The sequence below is a fragment of the Taudactylus pleione genome, unplaced genomic scaffold, assembly GCF_031769625.1.
Source record: "Taudactylus pleione unplaced genomic scaffold, aTauple2 ptg000376l, whole genome shotgun sequence".
Taxonomy (NCBI): Eukaryota; Metazoa; Chordata; class Amphibia; order Anura; family Myobatrachidae; genus Taudactylus; species Taudactylus pleione.
The window spans coordinates 5,825,845-5,851,885 of record NW_028284777.1 but is presented as its reverse complement, the minus strand read 5'-3'; the positions used below and the strand labels follow the sequence as shown (position 1 = coordinate 5,851,885).

Below are 26,041 nucleotides of genomic sequence, written 5' to 3'. Positions count from 1 at the left end.
CATAGTTTCTATGGGGACTACTTTCTTGCCAAATTTCCAAGCTCCAGAATGCGAAGCATTCCAGAGCTTTGCACCGGTAGCTAATGCCAGATGAAGCCACTGTCCACTCGTGCATGGACGTTCAGCATATCACTTATGCACAGTAGCCCCCAGAAAAGTAAGTAAAGAGCGCACTTTGTAGGGTAGTAGAAGTGTTCATAATAAAATGGTTGGTAATTTACTCACCTATTTTTAATGAGGTATGATTTGTTCCAGTTCTCGCAATTACGGAATATTCAAAGAAATAATTTCTCTTAATTGTGATAATTAAAATTTCATGTATTCAAAGAAAATTAGGTAACAGCATGTAAAGCAATCCAAAGAAAGGATCACAAAGTTTCAGAAGATCAGATTTGTAGTAGTGTTAAAAACGATACCTTGCAGAAACTAATACTTAAGCATACTCTTTCTAGTGTGACAGTTGAGAGTCCTGAAGATCGATTGACACACGTTTCACGGGCATACCTTCCTGCTTCATCGGAAGCGGACAATAAATATTGATTTTTTTTATATGGGACAATCCCCTCGTGTCAGCTTGTTACTGTATCTAGAGACTGAGTTGCCATTAAGAAACATGGGATCATTTCTAAAGTTGCTACAGATCTGACATTCTAGAACAGGGGTGGCCTACCAGTCAGAGGCAAAGAGCAAAAAATACCTGTAGCTAAGCTAAAGAGCCGACCGGAAGCTCACACCGAAGGCGCATGTTCAAAAATGAGGCGTGGCCTAGCTGTCACAAGGCCACGCGCCATTTTTGTGCACACGCCTTTGGTATGACATTTGCAGGAGAATTACCTATTTTGTGTCCCTTATGCAGTGCCCCCAGCCCAGTACTTACCTCATCACGCTGGCTCCCGCTCTATCTCCTGCTGCCTCTATCTAACTTGATCCAGCAGGCGCGCAGGGCAGGCACATCGCGGGTGACGTCACCCGTGCAATGCATCACTGGGAACGCTGGCCTCTGAAGCGATCAGAGGCTTCTTTAGCGTTCCCAGTTCCAGTGGTGGGGGGGGAGCTGCATCTTACAAACAAAAGAGCCGCATGCGGCTTGAGAACTGCGGGTTGGCCACCCTTGTTCTAGAACATTGGGAGCCTTACTTTGGCTTCTTTAAATGCTGTATTATAAGCTTTTTCTTTCTTTTAATAAATATCATTTTTAATTACCACACGAATACTGAATAACTCAAACATCACTAAAGATAGGGGAGTAAACCACCATTCATATTACTCCAACAGCTGTACAGCCATGGCCAAAAGTTGAGAATGACAAGTATTGGTTTTCACAAACTTTGCTACTTCAGTGTTTAGACCTTTTTGTCAGATGTTGCTATGATACACTGAAGTAAAATTACAAGCATTACATAAGTGTCAAAGGCTTTTATTTACAATTACATTAAGTTTATGCAAAGAGTCAATATTTGCAGTGTTGACCATTCTTTTCAAGACCTCTGCAATTCGCCCCGGCATGCTGTCAATCAAATTCTGGGCCACATACTGACTGATGGCCACCCATTCTTGCCTATTCAATGCTTGGAGTTTGTCAGAATTTGTGGGTTTTAGTCTACCTGCCTCTTGAGGATTGACCACAAATTTTCGATGGGATTAAGGTCTGGGGAGTTTCCTGGCTATGGACTCAAAATGTTTATGTTTTGTTTCCCGAGCCACTTAGGGGGTCATTCAGACCCACTCGCGAGTGGCAGTACGCTCGCAAGTGGGTCGATGGTCCCCACTGCGCATGCGCACGACGGAGGGAGCTCCGTCGTGCGCATGCGCGAGACCCGGCGAGCGAAGGACTTTCCATCGCTCCGGGTCTCGCACCAAAGGGGGCGTGCTGTCGATGTTGATTGACAGCACGCCTCCTTTGGTGGGCGTGCCGGGGGCGTGCCTGCCAGACGGACGCGTTCCCATGGGAACGCCTACCGTCTGAAGCCGGCCCCACTGACATCACTAGTGATGTCAGTGGGAGTGATTTTGGCTCTGATAGAGCCAAAATCACTCCTGGCCTTGAAGCTGGGAAACCCGACCACAGGGTTTCCCTCGCAATTCCGATGGTCGCGATAGTCAAGACCATCGCGACCATCTTTTTGCACTCTCGTATATGCTGTGGGTGGTGACCCACAGCTATACGAGCGTCCAGGAGGACGCTCCATACTAATGGAGGAGGGCCCTGATTCAGAGCGAGCGCTCTGGTCAGAGCATCCGGCTCTGAATCAGGGCCTTAGTTATCACTTTTGCCTTATGGCAAGGTGCTCCATCATGCTGGAAAAGGCATTGTTCATCACCAAACTGTTCTTGGATAGTTGGGAGAAGTTGCTCTTGGAGGATGTTTTGGTACCATTCTTTATTCATGGGTGTGTTCTTAGGCAAAATTGTGAGTGACCCTACTCCCTTGGCTGAGAAGCAACCCCACACATGAATGGTCTAAGGATGCTTTACTGAAGTCTAGCATTTCGGCCAAAGATGTTGCCACCGCTTTTTGTATACCTGTATGATTACTTCCCTAATCTATGTGGAAATGGCTTTCTTGAAAAGGACATGACCATTCTGAAGTCCAAAATCATGAATAGCTGTTCCGTATTCTAAAGACCCTTCTTCCTGAATAAATAGTCATTTATTTAATTAACTCTAGCAAATGCAGTATCTTCTTAATCGATTGGTTTTAGGTAAAAAGATGGTGATACAATACCCTGCTCGATGAAAAATGTAGATACAACTTTTAGCAAGAATCTGGATTGGCTCTTAGAACCACTTTACACGCATAGATATTTAAAAAAGGTGTCTTTCACCATAGTGATTATAAAGCTTTAATCCTGGTAGCAGAAGTAACTGCTAGCAGGAACAATACCCTACACTGTCATCCAGTAATCGCATCAGAGCATTAAAGACTAGAATGATGTCCCATGGAGCCAGAAATGGCCTAACAGAGGGGTGAATCCTCTTCACATCTTGGATGAGTCCAACTTGGTTTCCAATGAAGCCCTTAATGCCTATACTTGGACTCTGCAGCATCCAACTTTATACACAATAAATGTACATCACGTAGAAAGTCAAGGGTGTGTGGAATGGCTGCTTTGTTTGGGTTTGCTTTAGCTTCACACCATGTAATAAATCTATTCAAAAACTATAACACACTATCGAAGAGTTCTACTTTCTTTCCTGCAAGAGGTTATTGAACAACATATTGGATAAGTCAGCCTTGTTGAGCAATTTCCAATTTATTTTCATGCCATTAAACATTGTTCTATATTTGGGATAAAGACTGGACTCTAGAGACCATAGTTCTTCCTGAAGAAATTCCCAAGTTGCTTGGAATCATGGACCCCATAGCCAGAATGGAAGGATTGCTACCACTTTTACCTTCTTTCTTTAGTGGCATGTGAGGGACAGAGGAAACACATCCATTCCCTCTATCTTTGGAACTTTGTGCTGAGAGAAGCTTGGCATTCTGGTATGCTGCCATACAATCTACCGTAGGAAGCCTGAATTTTCCTATCAGTAGCTGGAAGCCTTCCTTATGTAGAGACCATTCCCCTGGACAAAATGATTTTCAACTTAGGAAATCAGCCACAGCATATTCCTTGCCTGCTACATGGAACGCTGAATGTGACTTTAAATTTTCTTTCTGAAAGCTATCTCCATCATAGCTTTGCTTCTGCTGCCTCCGTGGTGATTTAGGAAGATCACCATTTGTAATCTGAGAACAGATTCAATTACACGTGAGCTGTTGTCGGCAGCTTGCATCTCGCATCTTCACGGCCAATTAAAGTAGACCAATTCTGCTCACACCTCCATAGGCTGCCAACAGAAATAGCCTTCCGCGGCCAATTGAACATGCCCCTTTTACATTCTTACATAGCAATGACTGGTGAAAATGCACTGCTTTCATTTTCAAAACAGCCATGTGAAATTTCCCGAAACAAAGTACTTTACATTATATTTGTCATGGGGTGATCGCAACAGCCTCCAGCATTCGAGTTTGTCATACAGCCATTCCACCTCTAAGAACTATATTTCTTGTGTCTACATATTTGGCAGTTAAGGGTTTATCACAAGCTGCACAAACTTCATGCTATTTTGATTTTCGTCTTACCTTCTACAGCCTCTACAAGAATACTGAAGAAAGCCACTAAGACAAGCTATCCTAGTACGTATAGCATAGCACAAAACAAAAGTGCACCTACCTTAGGGGTTTACCTTGAGTGGGTGCTTTCTGGCTGTTTGGAGATTTTATTCAGTCTTCATACAGATGCTTATCCAAGTCTCACTTTTGAGATCTAGTAAGATGTTTCTCTCTCCCTGCTGCCTAGTCGCTTAAATTTGGTACTTTTCCAGGACAAGTTACATACAACACTGGAGTCTATCCAGATGCATGTCTTTTGAATTTTGCACAAATGTTATTCTGGAGAAAGCAGCCTAGGGGGTATACTTACTAAAGTGTGGGTTTATAGAAGTGGAGTTGTTGCCCATAGTAACTAATCAGATTCTACTTATTTATCTAGCACATTCTAGAAGATAATAGCTAGAATCTGATTGGCTGCTATGGGCAACATTTCTACATCTACAAACCCGCACTACAGTAAATATACCCCTAGGACCCATGCACCCAGCTCTGTCTTTGCCTCCGCAGATAAGCGTCGTTGGGAACAACAATTAGTTAAGCATTTACACTACAGGAAAAAGAAAAAAACACTGCCTGACCTACCTATCTAGAGACAGGAAAAGTCAGATGAAGAGGAGTAGCTGCATTATATATAGCTTGGGGGCTTTTTTTTATCTATCCTGTCTCTACTTAACCTAGAAGGGAAGATACTCATTGTACTGGCTGCCTTGGGATCCCAGTGGTCAGAATCCCTGACAGGCTTAGGATACAGACACCTGTCGGTAAGTATCCTAACCCTACCCATAACCCTCCCCCCAGTGCCTAAACCTAACCCCATTACTTACTGTTCTGGTGCCAGCGTCGAGATTCTAACTGGTGTCAGGATTTCGGCGCACGGATTCTGAGTGCCAGCATCCCGACAGCAGGGATTTCAACTACCTCCGTCAGGTAAGCATGAATTAGTGTTACATTGATATGCATTAGTTCATTGAAAGTGCCTTGTTGATTGTAACATGTTACATAAAGAGCAAATTAGTGTATGCAAATTGGCTTCATTTGTCATCACATAACAAAGGTTGCGTTATCCCACCATTTAAACAAAATTTTTATTGAATGTATGAACTCAACTAAGGCCACTTATGTACTGTGGACCACACCTGGGTCAATCCTACGAAAACATTTACAAATATATTTTAGGATTTATTTCCTTTTGAGGGGCAGAGAAAACTCTCTCTCAACTCTCATGTTAAACACGAGTTTGCTTACGTGAATAGTTGAAGCAGTCTTTGGTTAGTCATGCCTCAGAGTTAAATGCGATTTGATGCTGCTATGGCAACCTCTAGGAAAGGTTTAAATGGAGTACAGCTGACATCATTAATCACATGGACTGGTCATACAGCTTAGATACTTGTAGTAAGTCAGGCTCTGCAGCAAAATAAATAAATATAGGCGCATTTCAACGTAACTACGTAGGCATACAAAAATTCATTTAAAAAACTGTCTTGTTAAAATGTAACTGAAGAGAAATATCTGCACTATAATATTTATACTGGCTACCGTAATACAGATATTTGTGTACATAATTTTTCTTTCCTCAATGTAACAGCTTATATGTGCAGCATGTGTATATGTGGGCACTGGAATTTAACTTGGAATATTTATTTTTACCAAACTGCAGTCTTCCAATACACCTAAGTGAAAGTGGTCTGGTCACCTACACATAGTTGTGGCTCCCAATTTGTGTGCCGGACGAATATTGAGGAGACTGTAGCCTACCATTTCACTAGGAACCAGCACCTACACAACAGGATTCTGAACATTCCCTCAATATGACCTGGGGGAACCAACAGATCTGTTATGGCACTCAGGGAATCACTGCTGGTGTTACATTACAATATACAGTGTAAATGAAGGAGAAATCCATGCAAAGTGGTGGGATAGTTTTTTTTTTTGCTACTGTATACTCTAGTTTGCCAGTGTAAAATAAAATATATCCCACCTAACCCCTAGCAGGACGAGTAGTTTGGTGCTGTGTACACAGCTAACCCAAGTATTCACCCTTATTTCTTTGTTCAATTGTTATACTCTTTACACTACAAAAATACCACAGTATAATGCCCATAGCTACAGATAAAGCAATACAGCCAACTCAATGCCAAACAAGGACACTAAAGTGCAGAGAAAACAGAGAGTACATGTAAATAGCTTGTGCAGGTTTTATAGAACTCAAGTCACATAATTTACAAGGATATGCTTCCCCTTCCCTCAAGGACAGTGCTTAATTTAGCAGCTCTTCAATGTAAGCAACAGATGCTACAAAACATTTTCCCCAGAGAGGGAAAAACATTACACAATTAAAAACAACATGTAGTGTTTGCAACCTACATGAGTGTCAGAGTAGGAACTACTGCAAATTCCTATTCCATATCGGTGAAAACCCCACATTATCACAAAGCACATTAACTGCAATGCCACATGAAAACATTTTAATATTTTGGACTAGAGCAATAGCACACGCTCTCAAGCATACTTGTATACTGTTAAGAGTTTTTGTTTTCATGCTATTCTTGACAAATGTTCGTTGCTGATGTTATGACGAGGGGTGGCCTCTACAAAGTATAAATCCCCTTCAAACATCAGCATAGCCTCTGTCCTGCTCATGTTTTGTCCTTCAGGAGCTGTTAGAACAGTCAGTATTCTGGACAGCTTGACCTAGGGTTCTATTTGAATAAGAATGATCCAGCACTTCCTATGTGTTGATTAAATAACAAAAAAAAAATGGCAAAGCAATTGCGGACTAATAATTTAACAACAGACTCCAATGAAAGCACATATGGAAGCAAGTCTGCATGAGTATCATCCCAGGAGATTTAAATGAACAAATCTTTTAGTAAAAACACTTTCATCCATGATCAGCATAGTGTACACATATTGGAGGAAATGTGACAGCCTGTGAATGCAGGCATCACCACGACTACGGCGCAACTGCACATTATTTAAAGTTGCAATAATTTAAAAAGCAAAACCAGGTTTGCAGGCATTTACATTTCCACCATTGTATTTACAGCAACTTTAACTGTAGGACACAGGAAAAGTTTGTATGATTAAAAAAAAAAAAAAAAGAAAAGAAAAAAAAGTGTCTTAATGTTGGTATCCGGATGAAAGATCAACAGTCAATAAATCGACAGTCAATAGGACACTAAATGGTCGACAGGGACAAAAAGGATTACAGGGCTAAAAAGTCGACCTGCAAATGACAGACATCTTTTCATGGTTTTTCAACAATTTTAAGGTTAGGCTTAGATACTTGTGGGAGGGATAGGGATACCCTGCCAGAAGGGGTGGGTTAGATCTAGCCACTGGCAAGGGGGGGGGGGGGGGTAAGGTTATAGCACTAGAGGGAGAGATAGGATTAAATAAAAAATAAAAAAATGTGTTGACCATGTATGTCGACCATTTCAACCTGTCAACCTTTTAACCACGTTGACCTTTTGTCCCGGTCAACCATCTGGTGTCGACCAGGGATGTAGTTTAAATCCCAGCTGTCGGTGCTCAGAATGCCAGCGCTGGAAAACCGACGGTAAGTACTGGGGTTAGGGGAGGGTTAGGCTGTGGGAGGAGGAAGGGGGGGGGGGGGAGAGGAAGGGGGGGGGGAGAGGAAGGGGGGGGGAGAGAGGAAGGGGGGGGGGAGAGGAAGGGGGGGGGAGTGGAAGGGGGGGGGGGAGAGGAAGGGGGGGGGGAGGCTAGGTTTAGGCTGCGGGAAGGGTTGGTTAGGTGTAGGATACTTACCGACAGGTGTCGGTATCCTAACACGGTCGGGATGCTGGCATCGGGATTCTGACCACTGGGATCCGGTATCCCGTACCCAACCCGTTGGCCTATTGACTGTCAATCTATTATACCACACCCCTTCATGCTAGGATGTTATTATTAAGACATTCTGAGAATTGTAGTCTCCATTCTTGCATAGAAAGCACTGAAAAAGGAAAGTTATGGCAAAACTTACACTTGTCAACTCTCTTTCTTCGAAGTCCATAGGTTCAACAGGAAGGCAATGGGGTGTAGGTGGTACTTAGAGGACTGGACACCAACAGGAAAGCTTTTTTCTATCCCAGGATGCTCCGGTCCTTCCCCACTATACCCCGCCCACAGCCTGAAGGCAACTCAGTTTTGTTAAGAAGCCCAAGGCAGGAGCAGGATAGGAGAGAAGGTAGACTGGTACACTGAAGAATCACATTCTCACACAGAGAAGGAAACAAGTGATCAAGAGAAGAAACCCTGGCCATAGAAGCCATAGAAGCCAGGTGAGTCAGGGTGGGTGCCCTGTGGACCCTATGGATTTCGAAGAAAGAGTTGAGGTTGAGGACAGGCCGATGAGACCCGTTTGGGCTTCTGAACCAAGAAAAGGGTAGAAAAATAGCCCTTCCCTCGCTGTAATGAGGGGACTGGAATTATTACCCCCGAGAGCAGTAAGGACTGAATGGCCTTCTGGAGGAGTCGGGCTTTGTTTGCTGTATCTTCTAGGGCCCCTGCCCAACTCTCAATGGCTTTTGCCACCCAGGCCGTGGCCCTGGCAGGACGAGTAATAGCTCCTGTAAGACCGTATATAGACTCCAGGCAAGCTTCAATCCTTCTATCCGTAGTCTCCTTTAAGGAGGTTGCAGTATGGATAGGTAAGGTAGCATTCTTAACTAGGCTTGTCACGTGGGAATCCACAGCAGACTGAACTTCCCATTTAGTGCGATCAGTAGCTGGAAGAGGGAAAAATGAAATCAAGCGTTTAGGCAGCTGAAACCTTTTACTTGGCATATTCCATGTTTTACACGTATGATCAGATAGCTGATCAGAGTGAGGAAACTCTGGCAAAACTACCTTCTGTCGCTTAACTAGTGGCTATTTTGCCCTAGGAGTGGGTTCTGCCTCTTGTATTTGATGAATAGATTTTACAGGTCTCACAAGTGCAGGAATATTCAATTTAGAGGGGGGCTCCTCCTCTCCTAAGTCAGAGTGAGAGCGTTCTGCATCTTCTGCCTCCCCAGATGATAACTCAGAATCTGATAGCTGGGTGGACTGGGAAGATAACACAGTACACTTAGAAGGTTTACTAGGTAAGAGTCTCTCCTTTTGCAGCATTTGTTTAAAGGATGTAGAGGTAGCTGCTAGACTCTGCACTGAGGTAGAAAGTACGTCTACCCATGGGGGAGGCAAAGGATTCGCAGGGAGTACCTGCTGTCGCCATCCCATAGGGAGAGCTACCACAGTAACTGCTAGGTGGTACAAAATTTTTGCTAACACCTGTGAAAAAGAAACCCAGGGGTGGTCCTGAGGAGACGATGCAGGGGCTGATGGGCCAGGTGCCATATAATGAAGATGTACATAGACCATCTTGAATGAGAACCTCTGAAGCTAAGCCTGCTAAACAGGACTTGCAAAACACCAGAGTGGGAGCAGCAGGCTGCTTGTTATTCTTGCCTTTGCTAGACATAGCTGCAAAGAGAATTGTAGCACACAATCTGGCACAGTGCAGTGAGCAACCCAGATATATGTACAATATGATACAGTGTAGTGCACAACTCTGATTTACAGTATGTGATAGCCCTCACAAATATAGGTAGATGTGAGGTACAATGAACAACCCTATACCTTAGAATTCCAGGCTTATAATGAAAGAAAGGGAAAGGTATACGCTGACAGTTGAGAAAAATAAACAGCAGCGCTAGCACAAGTCACATACAATGCAGAGAGAACAATAGAACAGCAGTTGGCACTAAATTCAACTACACAGACCGCAGTGGTTGGGGGAAAATAGCACTGTATAACCAGGTTCCTGGGAGAGGTATATAGGGAGACCTGACCCAGCGTTCCGGAGACCTGAAGCTGATGCAGAAATGGCTGCCGTGAGTCTCTGAGGGGGCGGAGGGTGAGGGAGTAGCAGCTCAGGGGCAGCAAGACCGCAGTGGAATGGCGCCCTGATCTGGGGGAGGGGCCGCAGGGAGACGGCGTTCTCCCCTCTGCTGACATCAACCACCGCTCCCCTGGCCTTAGCTGTCCCCTGCACCAGTATAGGTTATACCCTGGTGGTCTAGTGGAGTCCCGGACAAAACAGTGTCCACATCAGCGCCTCCGGTCTGTCTCCTGAGACCAGAGGTAAGACTGCGCAAGTGGGGACCCGCATTACCTGTCCCCTGCAGTCTGGGGTCCGAGGAGCCCTGCCGAGAGTACCTAGCCGAGGGCTGGAGTTGCGGCACCGCGGAGGGATGATGGAGCAGCAGTGTAGACATCCAGAGGGCTGTCTAGTGCTGCTTGCTCTATTTGAAAAAATTTAAATAAAAATAAATCTTGGGCTGCTTAAAAGCAGCCCCACTGTTCTAACGGTGATCCAGCTCCTGCCGGACACCAACGAAACAGGAGTTGCCTTCAGGCGGTGTATAGGGGGAAGGACCGGAGCATCTTGGGATAGAAAAAAGCTTTGCTGTTGGTGTCCGGTCCTCCAAGTACCACCTACATCCCAATGTCTCCCTGTGGAGCCCTATGGACCCTGGAGAAGAAACTAAATTATGTATATAGGATTTCAGATATTTCTCCCCCCCAGTGATTTAACATGCTTAGAGTCCTTTGAAGCTCATAACAGCATAAACAACGGGCTCACATAATACATGGCTTCTTTTAAGTATTAGACAAGCTAATTTACCAGTAGTGTAGTTATACTGCTGTATATATTTCAGTTGTATGTATGGATTAACAGACATACATGTAAGTGCTGCTTATTTTTTCTTGGTTCATGGCACTATCAATCTAGCCTGGTGATTGGTTGGTGAATGGTTGGTGGACATGTAACGCAGTTTAGCCATTCATCTATCCAGTGTTCCTTTCTCAGGCCCAACCAAAACTGCTGGTTTAGAAATCCATTCAGAGAGACCAATAGTTTATTTACAGTTTGTTTTAAACTTTATACAGTTCTTGACCAGCCCATGTGTACAGTGCTTAAATTTATAAGGCCCTGTACTAGCTTAAAATATTCACCAAACAGAGGGAGGAAAAAAAAAAAGCAAAAAAGGAGAGAGTGTGTATGTAAGTAATGATAAGCTTGCTTATCTTCACAGTATACCCAATATGGCAGGGCAGACACTAAGCATGTGTGGTATATGATAGTGTGTGTAGCGATGGTATGTTAAGTTAAACTAATGGATGACCCCCTCCCCAAGCAATGCCATGAGCTTTGACAAACTTAGAACAATACAGAAACTATTGGTGAGATGTATCAAGCATTTTAAAGAGTTGAGTTGAGGACTGGGACCCTGAGGTGAAGTTACATGGAGGGCGAGGGCAGGGACACTCAAGAGGGGAAATTACAGGTAGCGTGAGGGCAGATACACTGAAGTAACCAAATGTGACCATGTGATAAAAAATAAATGGACAGTCAGGGGCTGTGTGCTTTATAGCAATAGGCTGCATGGCCCCTGCATCGCACATTACAACTCCTCCTCCTCTGTGCGGTACAGGGGCTGTGCAGCCTATTGCTATAAACCCCAGGCCCTGAACGTCCGTGGCTTCCGCTTCATTACCTGCCTTCTGCAACTTGGTACTCAGGTGCAGCCGTGGGCAGAGGAGGGAGAAGCACCATTATACAGTCAGCAGGTACTGTGTGCGGCCAGGCCAAGCCTTCTACACCATGGCACCCCGAGACAGCACTAGTATAAAGGGACGGGCGCGCTGTGCATCATGCCGGTGCAGAGGGTACCCATGTGTCACTATACCACAGAGCCACCTCCTAGGTGACTACAGCGGGTTACAGCAACCAATAAATTGGGAGGGGTGCCAAAATTTAATTATATACCCCCCACAACAAAATCTGACATTCCTGTATATGTATATAATGTAATTACAGGAGACCAGCATTCTATGTACATATTTAACGTTGTCCTCCAGCAGAGTATATAATATCATATACATATATTCCCACACACAGACTTGAGGTGGCTGGGCAGCTGGACAAATTATTGTAATGTTTTGGAATAACATTCCCTGTATTTAAAGGAATTTCAGATTGAAAAGTAAGTGAGGTCCAAGTTTGTATGATTTTTTTTTTTATGTAGATGGTGTGGTCACATACCAAGGGCACCCCAGATAGTTGAGTGCCGTGGATTAAGCCTGCTATTTATATGTGGTCACACTGTCTAGGGCACCCTGATTTTCAAATGTAAGACCAACTTTGCCAGTTTATTCCCAGGTGCTCATTAACTGATATGCCTTTTATACTTTGCTGCACACTGTCTGTTATAGATAAAACTGTTTTTATTGTATTAAAACGATTATCCAGGAGAGAACAGTAATGTATTTTAAAAATGCCATTTATAAATAAATGTTTTTAAACCTGTTTGGGTTATTGCTATGTTATAAACATTTGGTTATTTATTCTGAGGTCACCAGTGCTCCTTTATTAATCTGTGACATGCTTGTGACACCTCCCAGATACATGCATATGTGCTCTCCCTAGATAGGAGAATAAGGGAATGCCTAGTAACAGTTCTGTGTCAGACTAATTTTATGTTTGTACCCTCCCAGTGCCGGATAGTCATCTTGTATTTCCTAATGTTAGAACAGGTTTTGTCATACCTGCTTAACTTAATGTATATTTTACTGTAGATTGTGTGTCAGGCTTTTAAGTCAATTTCCACATTCCATCTTGTGTGGTTAAAATCTTCACCTCTCGCACAACAATACTTGTAATACTTCAGTTGGAGTCCATACTTGGGCTACATGTAGTTGACGTAATGTAGCAAAGGACTTAGGAGCTCATTCAGACCAGTTCGCTAATTCCGGCCGCTCACACCCAGCGTATTTAAATTTTGCAAAGTGGCGTCAAGGCAGCCGCTCGCTCGGCAGGGAATAAGCACGCCCACTATGTCTTGGCAAGCAATCACTTTGTCAATGTAGAAGCCATTAGCGTGTCTATACACGCCCACTAGCACACGTCATCTCCAGGAAGTGTCTTAAAACACTGGTACATCGAAGACCATCAGAAGCGATCGCAGCGCTTGTAGTTGATTCTACCCTCCCGCAAGCACTGCGAGCTCTTCAGTGTAAAAAACAACCAAGTGACGTGTAGTAGGACACATCTTTGCTAATTATGCACACCCACAAAACTCCGTTTGGACACTCAGACACGCCTCTGTTCACACATCCACTCCCCCATTCACAAGCACCTTCCCTGTTACCACCCTCAAACGGCACATTGTGTCACTCAAAGTAGCGGGCAATCTGTGTACTACGAGCGCATGAATCCCCATCACTGAGACTGGCTTGCGCACTGCGAATTAGACGCATTGGCACAGACAGGCGACTAACGGTCACTTCGAGCGGCCGTAGCTTAGCGAGCAGGTCTGAATCAGGTCCTTAATACCTACTATTAATGGGAATCTATAAATCAGTCTCTATAATGATCTAGGATTGCTGGGGGATCTGACATAATAATAGCAAGTTTCCAACTGGATCACCATATTTCTATCCATGCATTGGAATCATCCCTCCTTCAGCACTCATACACGGTTACATAAGCTGACTAGCAGACACCCCCAACAACCTGTAATGCTGGGTACACACTAGACAATATGTTGTCCGATCCCATGGATTGGAGCGACATATCGGGTACATTGTCTAGTGTGTACCCATGATATGCGCACTCCCGCAGGTCGTTAGCAACATCGCCCGTTGACCCTACTGCAAGGCCAACGGGTGATGCCACTAACGATGTCATGCTGCAGAATGCAGCATTATTATTATCCTTTATTTATATGGTGCCACAAGTGTTCCACAGCGCCTTACAAAGTACATAAATAAGTGAACAAGAAACCAGTGACTTACAGTACAGTACAATGCAGGACAAGGCTTATATACATTGCTGCATTAGTGATCGTAACACTCAAATAAGCAACAGAACGTAGGCAACCAAGTAAGAGGTGCGCTAGTGAGGAGTATATGAAAGTTTAAGTAAGGAGAAACACAAGAGGGTAGAGGGCCCTGCCCGTGAGAGCTTACATTATAATGGGGAAGGGAAAACAAACAGGTGTGACACAGATGGGTTTCACATGGAGGAAGGAGCATGTAGCAGCAAGTCAGGATGAGAGCTGGAAGGCTATGATGAAGTAGTGGGTCTTGAGAGCCCATTTGAAGAGTTGTAGAGAAGTGGAGAGTCTGATAGGGAGAGGGAGAGTTCCAGAGGTAAAGAGCAGCATGGGCAAAATTTTGGAGGCAGGAGTTGGAGGAAGTAATCAGTTAGCAGGAGAGGCGGTGTGTGCATTTGTTCAGTGGAGAGGGTGGATGGGAGTTTGAAGGGAGAGGAGGCCAGAGATGTAAATGGGAGAGGAATGGGTGTGTGCTTTGAGTGTAAGAACCTTGAATTGGGTTCTGAAGGGCAAGGGGAGCCAGTGGAGTGCTTGTAGGAAAGGGGAGGCAGTTGTAGAACATTTGGAGAGGAAGATGAGCCGAGCAGCAGCAGCGAGGTGGGAGACAAGGAGGCAAGATAGGAGAAGGTTGCAGTGATCCAATCTGGAGATGGCAAGTTAGTGGGCGAGGGTATTAGTAGCATCCTGGGTCTGAAAGGGAAATATTTTTGAGATGGAAATGGCAAAACTGAGAGGTGCTGAATGTGTGGTTTGAAGAAGAGGGAGGAGTCCAGGATAACTCTAAGACAGCGCACTTTGGGGCTACAGGAGATAGTTGTGCCATCAATTGATAAAGAAATTTCAGGAAGTGAGGTTATTTGGAAGGGTGGGAAGATGATCAGCCCAGTCTTACGGTGGGTACACACAGTACGATGTGTACCCAGCGATGCGACGACAATCCGAGGGCCGACATATCGGGCGGTCCCTACACATGGGGTGATCCGGTGCCCGATATGCCGTCCCCCCCATAGAGGTGCATGGGATCGTCAGTCAATTTGCATGATCTTCTGAATATGCAGAAAGATCAGGTGCAGTGACGGGCGACCCCCACGGATGAGTTCATCTAGAGAGGACGTAGAGAAGGAGAATAGGAGAGGTCCAAGAACAGAACACCAACTTTAAGTGGAAGTGGGGAGGGGAAGAGGAATCCTGAGAGGAGACAGAGAAGGAACGTTCAGAGAGGTAGGAAGACAGCCAGGAGAGGGTAGTGTCACGTAGACCAAGGGGGTGAAGGATATGCAGGAGAAGAGGGTGGTCCACAGTGTCAAAAGCAGCATACAGGTTGAGGAGAATGACCATAGAGTAATGGCCCTTACATTTGGCAACAAGGAGGTCATTGCAGACTTTCGTGAGGGCAGTTTCAGAGAAGTGGAGAGAACAGAAGTCAGACTGAAATGGAAGTATAGAAAGGTGGTATGGTGGTTGTAAACAATACGCTCAAGGAGTTTGGAGAAAGGGTGGAAATAGATGGGTCGGTAGTTGGAATAATTGGTAGGATCAAGGGTAGGTATTTTAAGAATGGGGGAGACAAGGGCATGTAATGCAGAAGGGACAGTGCCAGATGATAGGGAGGTAAGCAAGATGGGAACAGGCAGAAGGAGAGAGAAGGAGAGAGGTAGCAGACGAGACAGGAAGGGATAGGGTCAAGGGGGGAGGTATAGGGCCATGACTTAATCTCCAGATACAGGGGAGAGAGATGTCAAAGTTGGTAAGATTGATGGGGAGAGGTGGTCCAGGAAAGGAGGTGGTGGAGTGCTCAGGGTCAGGTGGGATAGGATGCCCTGACACATGAAGTCAATTTTAGATGTAAAGTAAGTAAAGTAAGTGGCAAAGTCAAGGGCAAAGAGCGATGAGGGGGTGGGCAGAGGAGGGAGTTGATGGTGGTGAAAAGACGCTGGGGGTTTGAGAACTGGGAGATGAAGTTCTTGAAATATGACTGTTTAGACAGAGAAAAGGGCAGCACTGAAAGCATAAATTTAAAATGGAAGAAGTCTGCCATAGAGCGTAACTTTCTCCATGGTCGCTCGGCAGTGCGTGAACACTTTTGCAGGTATCTGGTGCATTCGGAATGACACTTACCTCCCCCCGTCAGACCCAGCATCGGCAAGTGTGTATGCACTTTCCGCAAGCTAGGTCCTGTCGCCGGTGATGTAACGCTGTCTACACATCATCTTATGTGTACCCAGCTTAAGGATTGTGACCACACTGCATTATGCAAATAGTACATCGTCATGCTCCAATTTATCACTTTCCAGAGCTTAGTACATCTGCCCCAGAGGGGCATATTCCCCAAATTTTGGAGATAAATAAATAGAGAGGTCGCCCATAGCAACCAATCAGCTTCAAACTGTCCTTTTTCTAGCACAGACTGTTAAATGATAGAAGTTGATTGGTTGTTACTTTATCTCTCTCCTCGATTTGATACATTTCCACCATAATTTTTAATTACAAAATTAAGTAATAAGTTGGAAGTGTGAACTTTGTTCTATACAGTGGTGGATTTGCCACCATAGTTAGTATCAGTTTCACTGAAGCCTCACATCATAACTAGAGTATGTGCTGTTGAGAAGAACTTGCTTGTCGAACCCTTTTCTGTCTGCTGATTACCGTTTGGCTCCATTCACCTGCTCATATCATGAAATTGACAAATGCAGCATTGCTTTCACTAACAATACAAATGATTGTACAGGTCACAGGCTTCCATAATTGCACAATTAAATAGTGGACTGATAAAAAAAAAAAAGATTGTAGCTTTGATTGTTTCTCCCACTGAAGGCGGGTATCCACTACTAGATATACAAACGAGAGCACGATTGTATATCGTTTGTAAATCTAGTGATGTGCCTAGACTGTATGTTCACTCGTTCAGTCCAGGCACATCCATCATCCCCGCACATGCTGAACCTGACGGGATCGTCAGGTTGACCAGCATGTAAGGGCGATGATAGATGTCGGAAGCGACCAGCGTACACACGCATCGCTGTCTGCTTCCGACCAAAACATGCCCGATGCATGCACGATTTGCAAACGATTGCACGATAACGACGTCGTTATTGTGCAATCGCTTGCTAAAATCGCCTAGTGGATACCCCCCTTTACACTCCACTATTGCAACCACTTAACGTTGGTTAACAAAACAGCTATATGTAGCAGTACCCACTGCAATGGCTAGAGGAAAGAGTCTATCATAAAATATTTTCCGGGGACCAAACACAGATTTAAATCTAAGCAGACATGCGAATTTTTCAGGAAATTTTCACTTTCTTGAAGAGCGTATTTTAATGTAAGTATCGCTGTGGATTTCACCACCTGACACATCAACATAAAGACATCAGCAATCGGTATGATACGTTGTTACAACTATGCTCCAAAAACATTTGATAAATGACAGTAGACATGGACAAAATTCAGCCTCTTTACTTTACATCTGCTTTTGCCATTTACAAAATTGTATTTGGCAGAACCTATAGCTATTGATATTGGTGGCAGCAGTGTGTGATGAACGTCAGTCCACACAATGAATAACTTAACAAGGATGTGGTTTATTAACCAGATAGAAAAGGTTGCAGAACAACACAGGGTTAATGCAGTAGGCATACAATGTATGTAGCAGGTTCAACAGATCCAGTCAGGAAAGTGTGTGAGTTAATAAACGTGGTGAGCTATTTAATGAAGCACACACCTGTGTTAATACGCTGTGATACTAGTGGAGTATCTATTGCAACTAGCAGTGATGACACAGTGGCACTTAAAGGGTCTCTTGCGTAACTCACTCTCTACATAGGAGACACACACAGGGGCATGTCCTTCTACAATAGATCTGGCAGACGCGCAGACAAGCAGCAGTAGCACATCTAGCTTGGCCGGGTTGACGGTTGTACTGCGATGCGACTTCCGCAGTACAGGGTCCCAATGGCTTAAGGGGCCTATCCATTAGCAGAAGAATTTGAACGATGAACGATTTATCGTTCAGTCGTTCAATTTATCTGCTAATGGATAGGCTCTGAACGATAAAAATGAGCACTCCCGCGGCCTACAAATTGGGTCTTTTGTCTCTCAAACATGTTGGTCAATTATCGTTTATCGCTGCCAGATATTAGAAATATCTGTCGCGGTAAACGACAAACGATTTTTTTTATGAAAATGAATAGAAGAATCAGCGCTCTGGTCCAACAATTACAACTTGTTCTATAATGATATTTCAAGCATTATTTTAGTTTTGTCTGTGTATTCTATTGCAGTGAATGCAGGACCTACGCAGATAGAAAGCCATCGTAGAGAGAGTGACGTAAGGTTTGAAGATGGTGACAGGGGAGTGGTCCGAGAAATGCAGGCGTGCTAGGCCTTTTGAACGCCGTTGCATGGGCGTGCATAAATTTCCCACTGCTTGAGTGCTCACTGCATGCAATGTGCTTAGCAATTTATGAGTAAGGCCAGACCTGTTGTAATTGTACGTGAGGGGCTGATGTTACGCAATGTACACATTATTTAATCGTATTACGGATGTGCGAAAGCGGTAGTGGGTGTCTCTATGCTGGCTTTGTGATTGCACTCATTAGCATATTTTCGTAGCAGACATGCTGGCATAATCGCAATAGCAATCCTTGATGAATCAGGCCCAAAGTCTGTACGTTTACACAGTGAAAGCAATAAGAATTGTGGATTTTTTTTAGATTAAATGGAGTTTCACATATAGACAGTCATATGGCACTAGGTAGCTCAAATACATTCAAGCTATTTTCACACAGAGTTTAATGGTGAACTTAGGAGTCTAGTCCTTACGAGCCTATACTAATCTTGGCTGTACATGCATTGCTTCATATGGCCAAAATCTGCACAATTTACAGATTGGTGTCACTTGTGTTGTGCTGCCTATAATAACCTGTTAGACACCACTAATCTATGAAACACATGGTGGTGAGCGGTTACTGACAGCAATGAAATACTGTCCAAGCAATTCTGACTTTTGCATTTAAAGCTCTAAATACAGTGGGTACAATTTAAATATGCAGACAAGATACTACTATCTATATTTTTCTTAGATTAAGGACACTGATATGCACTCTTCTAGATATAGGAACTCTAATGTATTATGTGTTGGTAAATGAATTGATCTGCAAAAATATTTTCTGTAAGACATACATAAATTTCACATATTCAAGCCCTCTTAGGAGGCCCCTACAGAGTAAAGGTGCCTTATATAATGCATTAATGGTTATAATGCATGACTTTATTGTCATTGTAGCATATCTAAAACAAAAAAAAATATTTAAGACCTTTAGGGGACAATGCAATTGTTTTTTAAGCCGCGGTAATTAATGGGCACCCAATGTAGCAATTCAATTGTTTATGGGCACCCATTAATTATGACGCCTGTTGAGCCATGTTAAACGAGTAAAAACATATAAAGTCCTGGTTAGAGTGCCCAAGCAACAGTTTTGGCACCCAAACTATGGACACGTCACACATTTCTGCTCTCCACCTCAGGAGCAGAGATTCTGGTACCGGCGGCTATCACAACCTAACGGAGCAACAAGCGAATTGCCTTGTCATGGGGGATACCGTCGGGCACCCATCACTGACAGCCGCTGGTGCAAAAAAATTAATTCCCCCCTCTAAGATGGCCACCTACTCTGCAAATGGCAATATGACAGCATGTGTGGGTGCAAAACAAGAGTAATGACTGATAATAATCTGGTAGATACTGACTGTATTCTTATCAGGAATGTTGCTAAATATGGTTGGTCATTCTCTTTACACTAGCAAGCCCCACTGTAAACTGGATTTAACTACTATATCTGTGTTCTGAATAGCCCAATATCAAACAATATGGCCACCCATGTGCATCATCAAACTGGACAGTAATATTGTGACTCACATCCACATATGTGGAAAGTTTTAAGTGTAACTAAAGGGCAACTGGATCCAAAATTTAGTTTTTCCCATATTAAACAAAAAAGGTAAACAACAGATTAATCTGGCCTATTTAACCCTCTCACTAGACAGCCCACCAGTGTTGTTGTGCATCCGTATAGCCTCCATTATCAGCCTGAACAAGTTAATATAACCGACTCCACAGTGAAGACCAAAACCAATGCATAAATATTACCAAGCATTTTAAAAGTCTCAGCAGAAATATATAGATAAATGTTATTTAGTATTACTGTAAGAGTTCAAATCTGAAACAAAAACAAAATTTATTTTTATTTATTTTTAATTTATTCTTAAAAGCATAAATTCTAGCGGCAGAAATACGCTAATGCTACAGCCACCAGGAAATATATTGAGACGCCCAATGGCAGGCTCGCAGATCCAAGCAACTGCATACAAATACGTAGCGGTGGTCGAAGACCCTTCGATAATCAACCGAGACGCTGGCGCCATATTTTCAATGGACAGGATCGCAGATGTAGGTAGATACACGCCCAATTTTTGCCACCACTCCCTGTCTCCCACAAAACAGCCCGCTTGTCAATCACTTGCTAATAAATCCTCACTACAACTGTAGTCACATTGCGGCTAAGACGCTGGCGTTAATCATTCCACTGATAATCGCTCAAATGCATGAGCCTCGAAATAGCTTCTACATCTGAATTAGCCCCTTATTTGCATTTCGATTCTGTTGGCGAATTTCTGGTATTTTACTTTCCTTTCAAGACAGCAGAACCACCAATTGTTTGGACCTAATTCCCCAAGTGGTTAGGGCGCTGGTTCGCATATTTTCACTGTTGCATTTTTAAGGTTTTAAACCAAAAATACAGTTATATAGGATGTCCATGGACTTTGTAAGGTCCATCATGTGCTTTCAGTTACTACACATGTCCATGGGTAAACGAGGTTGAAGTGGACAAGACTGAACCCAAACTATAACCTTTATTTAACAGACATTAAAATATGACCTAAGAGTAACAAGCCTAAACTGGGTACACACTAGAAGATAAACTGGACGATATGACATTTTAAACGAATTGGAATAAATTGCCCACGTTGGTTGTTCATCACATCTTCTGATCTGCTGTACATACACGCCACTCAGGAGATATCGCATGCGGGCTGTGTAGTTTAATGAAGGACGGAACGACTAAGCAACTGCATACAAATATGCAACTAAAGCTGCCAACATATACTGCAATGCAAAGACTTTAGAAATACAGCAGGTTTTGGCACATAATACAGATTGACTATTCAAGTACAAGACTGCACTATAAAATCAGAGCGCAGAGCAGGTTAACCTTCATTTGTAGGACACGTAATGTCCCTGTACACACAGTGATGAGAGTCTAGTTGGTTTCCACTTTCTGGGTAATTAATCTAGACTGTATTTTACAATTAACATGCATGTACAACTTTACAGCATATACAAAATCTCTAAATTCAGTAAAAAGGTCACCAAAAATATGTAATGGAAATATATGCTTTAATAGACTACAACTTCAAGATTGACATTTTTTTAGATCACTGTAATGCAAGTCAGTAACTGGGTCTCATTAATGAGCCACAAAACTGCACAAAATGCCACTTGGCTACTGCCAAGACATATGGGTATAAGGGGCTGCACCTGTCAGTGAGAGGAGTTAGATAGAGTGAGGGTATTCCTTGGCAAGTGTTGAGCCGGCACACCAGTTATATGTGCTGGGTGGACTATCGATAATGAATAGCTCATCCAGTGCATTTCAAAAAAAGAGCCAGTGAGTAGTTTTAGTTTGAGACGTTTATCTCTTCAAATATTGCAAGCTGCTGCAAAAGAATGCAAACTATGATGATTATATTTAAGTATATTTCATAACGTATATAATCTAAGCAACACACGGCCTTATATACTGTATATTATGGTAATATAGTGGCTTAACTTACTTAGTTATAAACACAAGTTTACCTGCCAGTATCTTGCAACAAGAAGCCCATGTGGTTTCTACTTGGGGTTCAAGATTACATAATTTGGCAGCCATATTTCTGAACATTTCTAAAACAAATGTTCTTGTTAAAGTAAAAATAGATAGTTGAAATTAAACTGCTGGTACTTTCTATGCATTTCAGATTTGTTCCGACTTGGTCTGTAAAGCATTGGTTCTTTATGGGCCTGATTCTAAATCCTCTACAAGTTTGAATGCAGCCGCACTTAGGGATTTTCACATAGTGTGCATGCATCACAGTCTGCAAACGCATCTTTGCGAACATACACACAATTCAGAGCCATAAACATCTGTCATTTCCCTGTGGCTGCTTTAAGGGCATTACTGGGTGGTAAAAACGTGAATGCATGCAGGAGAATCGTATTGTGGGGGTGTCTGGATACGTCGTGGGCATGTAGCCAGGTACTCACTATTTTGAGTCATGCATATAATATTGTCGACACCAAAGTCAGACGGATTTCTTGCACCTAGCATGGGGAAGGTTTAGGATGCGATGAGAATTATGACAGCTGCTCTGGCATACGGAAGGGTAGTGCTATTGAATAGATGCGTACGCCTTAGGACAGGCCTAGAGTTGCATTAGCATTTTGTTTTAAATTTGCAGCGGGCGGGCAGAGAAACATTCACATTACATATGACTCAGCTCATGCCCTATACTTCAAGGCTAGACTTATAGGGAGTCGGTCGGACTGCTTCACTGTGTCAGTCCTCCACCCCCCTTTGCAAAAGGGAGTTGTTTCTCCTTATCATGGTCAACATAGTTTGTTCAGAGGGACTTCACCTCTGCCCCTAACTCATTATGTGCAATGACCAGTTTGTCAGGTTTCATCTCCAGCAAGTCTGTAAAGACCACCTAAGGGTCACTAGCTCTCGCAACAGCTGTTGTGGCTATTTATTATTAGCTTATATTGGAGACATGGATTTTCTTGTGTAGAATTTGTTCAGGTAGTTTGCAGGGTCCTATTTAGGCAGCTGGCTGATAATATTTGGATTTTTTTTTGTATTGCGTTTACAGTTCTACTAAAATAGCCATAAAAATTCACATTATTTGTCTGCAAGTTCCCCTAACTTCTAGTACAAACAGTAAACGTCTACACTGGCAACCTTTACCTACAAACCTACCTATGGCCTGAAGACCTAATACCTCTTTACACTCTATGAATGTTTATTTTGACAACTTTTAACAAGGTAACAAAAATGAACATCTCACATACATAAGTGCTTTGTTTTTAATACAAATTGCACAAATATCCTAAAAATACAAACATGTTAACAACATAATGTCTTAAGCATTTGAAGTTTATAACTATTTTAGTCACTGATTAATAGGCTTAAACTGCATGGTTGACAATAGTAATATACCACCTTCTCTAACGTTTCTGGTAACTACTACTGACCTTTAACGTTTCTAGGTCATTGGATAGGGGGAGAGGAGGTCACCAGTGATATTAGAAAGGGCGGAAGGCTGCTAGTTCTATAAAAGGCTGCAAATTGGTAATTGCTGGGTCAGCAAACCACTCAGTCATCACTGCCTGAAAATAGAGAGTTAGGACTATAATGACGGCTCCTCTCTCCAGCTGTCATGGTACCTTTAACTTGAGATGAACAAACACTAAATGCATACACTTACCTTATGGATTCTTTTTTTTGTTGTTGTTTTTAACTTACCTACCCCAGGAAACTTTACTGGGGAAAGATTTTATATTGCACTATTTTTTCTGTTGTACACGTAAGAAAGATACAGCTGAAGAGACTTAACTTCTCTCAATAAAATTAAATTTTAAAATAGCATTATGTTAAGCAGAAAAAAACAGTTATTAAATAGCTTTTTGTATAGCTGGTATGGATTTTGGGAAGTTTTGAAATGTTCAGAAGTGGAATAATGTTTCTCGGGGAATTCAGTTTAGCCATTACTTTCTCAGGATGCTGCTATTCCTGGTAATGTTAACGTTATACCATTTGTTTTAGTACTAGGCCTATTTGTAACTGGAACGCCTATTAGTTATGATAGGTGAATATGTATAAAACAAGTAAGGAGATTTATTTGCTTTTTTGGTGCACAAGAAGTTAGAGGGAATTCTACACACATTTTTGTCAGCTATGAACAAGTGCTTCACTGTTTTCTGACCAACCAGATAACTAAATTAACTTTAAGGCATAGCTGGCCTAATGTTCACAAGTCAAAGCATGTAGGGAAACAAAAGTGATTGGATTATGGATATAATTGGTTTAAAAAGTCACTCCAAACTCCTATACTGATGACCTAAAATAACAGCAACAACTGGAATTACCAAATTTCACACAACTGTAAACAGTCTTCAAACATGTTTATCCAACACAGAACTTTCTATCTTTTAGACAGACACAAAACAAACATGAAACCGGTTAAAACCACAACTGTCGGCAATTTAAAAAGTATACTAATGGTGAAGGTATTGTGATTCCACAATAAGTAAGATAGTGTGTACTCAGCAAAAAGCATGTAAATAGATTTATAGGAGGCAATATTTTAAATTGCTTGGGGTGCTCACATTACACCCCCACCCCATAAGCCATGCACAGACACAGGTACATTAGGGGTGCTCACATTGCACCCTCGCCCCATAATCCATGCACAGACACAGGAATAATAGGAATGCTCACATTGTCCATGGCTTATGGGGTGGGGGTACAAACAGGTATATTGGGGGTGCTCGCATTACATAATCACTCCATAAGCCATGCACAGACACAGGTACATTAGGGGGTGCTCACATTACAGCCCACCCCATAAGCCATTCACAGACAAGTATATTGGGGTGCTCATATTAAACCCCCACCCCATAAGTTAGCTACCATACAATCACACCTGCTAATAGGCGCTGCTCAGTTATAACATATTCTTAGGGAACATCACAGGACGTGTTGGTAAGCATGTTCCTAACATGACCCATTCGGTGACCCTGCTGAAGAAGTGAGCTTTCACTGAGCTGAAGCCTGTTACATAAGGGTTACTTACTCTGCAGATCTCCCCCCGCTGAGAATACAGCCAGCAGCCACTTCTGGCCGTACAGCACTATAATTAATGTAGCTGGGGAGCGCAGGGTGGGCTGTACAGGACGGGTACTAGTTGCCATGGGATGTACACACAGTATGTAATGACGATGAGTCCTGCAGCCCCCTCCACTGGCAGCACAGCTGGCAGGCACACACCCCGTGGGTGACAGGCACACTTCATACAGGGAGTCTCTTACCTGGACTGGGCAGCCATAGCGAGGATCCTCACAGCAGGCGTCCAGTGTCCATGGGCCGATGGCTCTCTCCTAGTACCCAACTGCTCCTCCTCGGTTCAGTCACATTATTGTGGTCGGTTGTGTGTGACTCCGCCGCGCAGCGCTCCAGGGTCTGTACCACTTGCAGCACGTATCTCCCAGTCTCCCTGCAGAAGCAGCAGCAGCGCTCACTCACCGAGCCCCGCCCACCAAGCGATGCAAACCACGCCTACACGACGGGGCGTGGCTTGTAGACTATAAAAGAAGATTACCCAGGGTTCCCGCCCCCACCAGGGTCATCGTCACCTAGATTTATGGCAGCTAAGCAAAGCTAAACTGTGGTGACCCGATGCTCATTCCATCCAGGGCTGCAGCTATCGGCGCCGTCCTGTCAGTGAGAGATTATCCCGCACCTTACACGGACTGGTGAGGAGGTGTCAGATGAGGCGTGCTGTGATTGGACAGGATAGGTATAAGGGGCGGGTGTAGAACGCAATCCCGGCCAGTCACAGGGAGTGCAGCTCACAGCTGGAGGTTTGAGCGCAGTTCAAGGGGGGGATTATTGTCTCACTCACTGACACTCAGATGCTCCGGAGAGTGTTGTCACTAGATTTCCCCAACTGAGAATGCTGTCACCAGGCCATACCAGAGGGGGGCAGGCTAAGGGGGAAATTTCCCTGGGCCTCCGACTGTCAAAGGGCCTCAAAAGTTTCCGACTTATTGTTTTTGTGTTTTGACTTTATTTTTTTCTGTTTATACATTTGCTAGTTTGACAAATTTCAAGTAATACAAATT

The 26,041-nt window shown here is 43.4% G+C and overlaps 1 protein-coding gene across 2 annotated transcripts in view; it reads right to left on the bottom strand.

Moving 5' to 3' along the window:
* The window catches only part of AFF1 (ALF transcription elongation factor 1), a 171,359-nt gene extending 145,852 nt beyond the window's left edge, over positions 1-25,507 (bottom strand). For both annotated transcript variants that reach the window (XM_088445048.1, XM_088445049.1), the window contains exon 1: positions 25,229-25,507. In XM_088445048.1, coding sequence (XP_088301174.1) covers positions 25,229-25,245 — 17 coding nt within the window. In that variant the 5' untranslated portion in view covers positions 25,246-25,507. The remainder of the gene's footprint in view (positions 1-25,228) is intronic.
* Between the last annotated feature and the right edge of the window lie 534 nt (positions 25,508-26,041).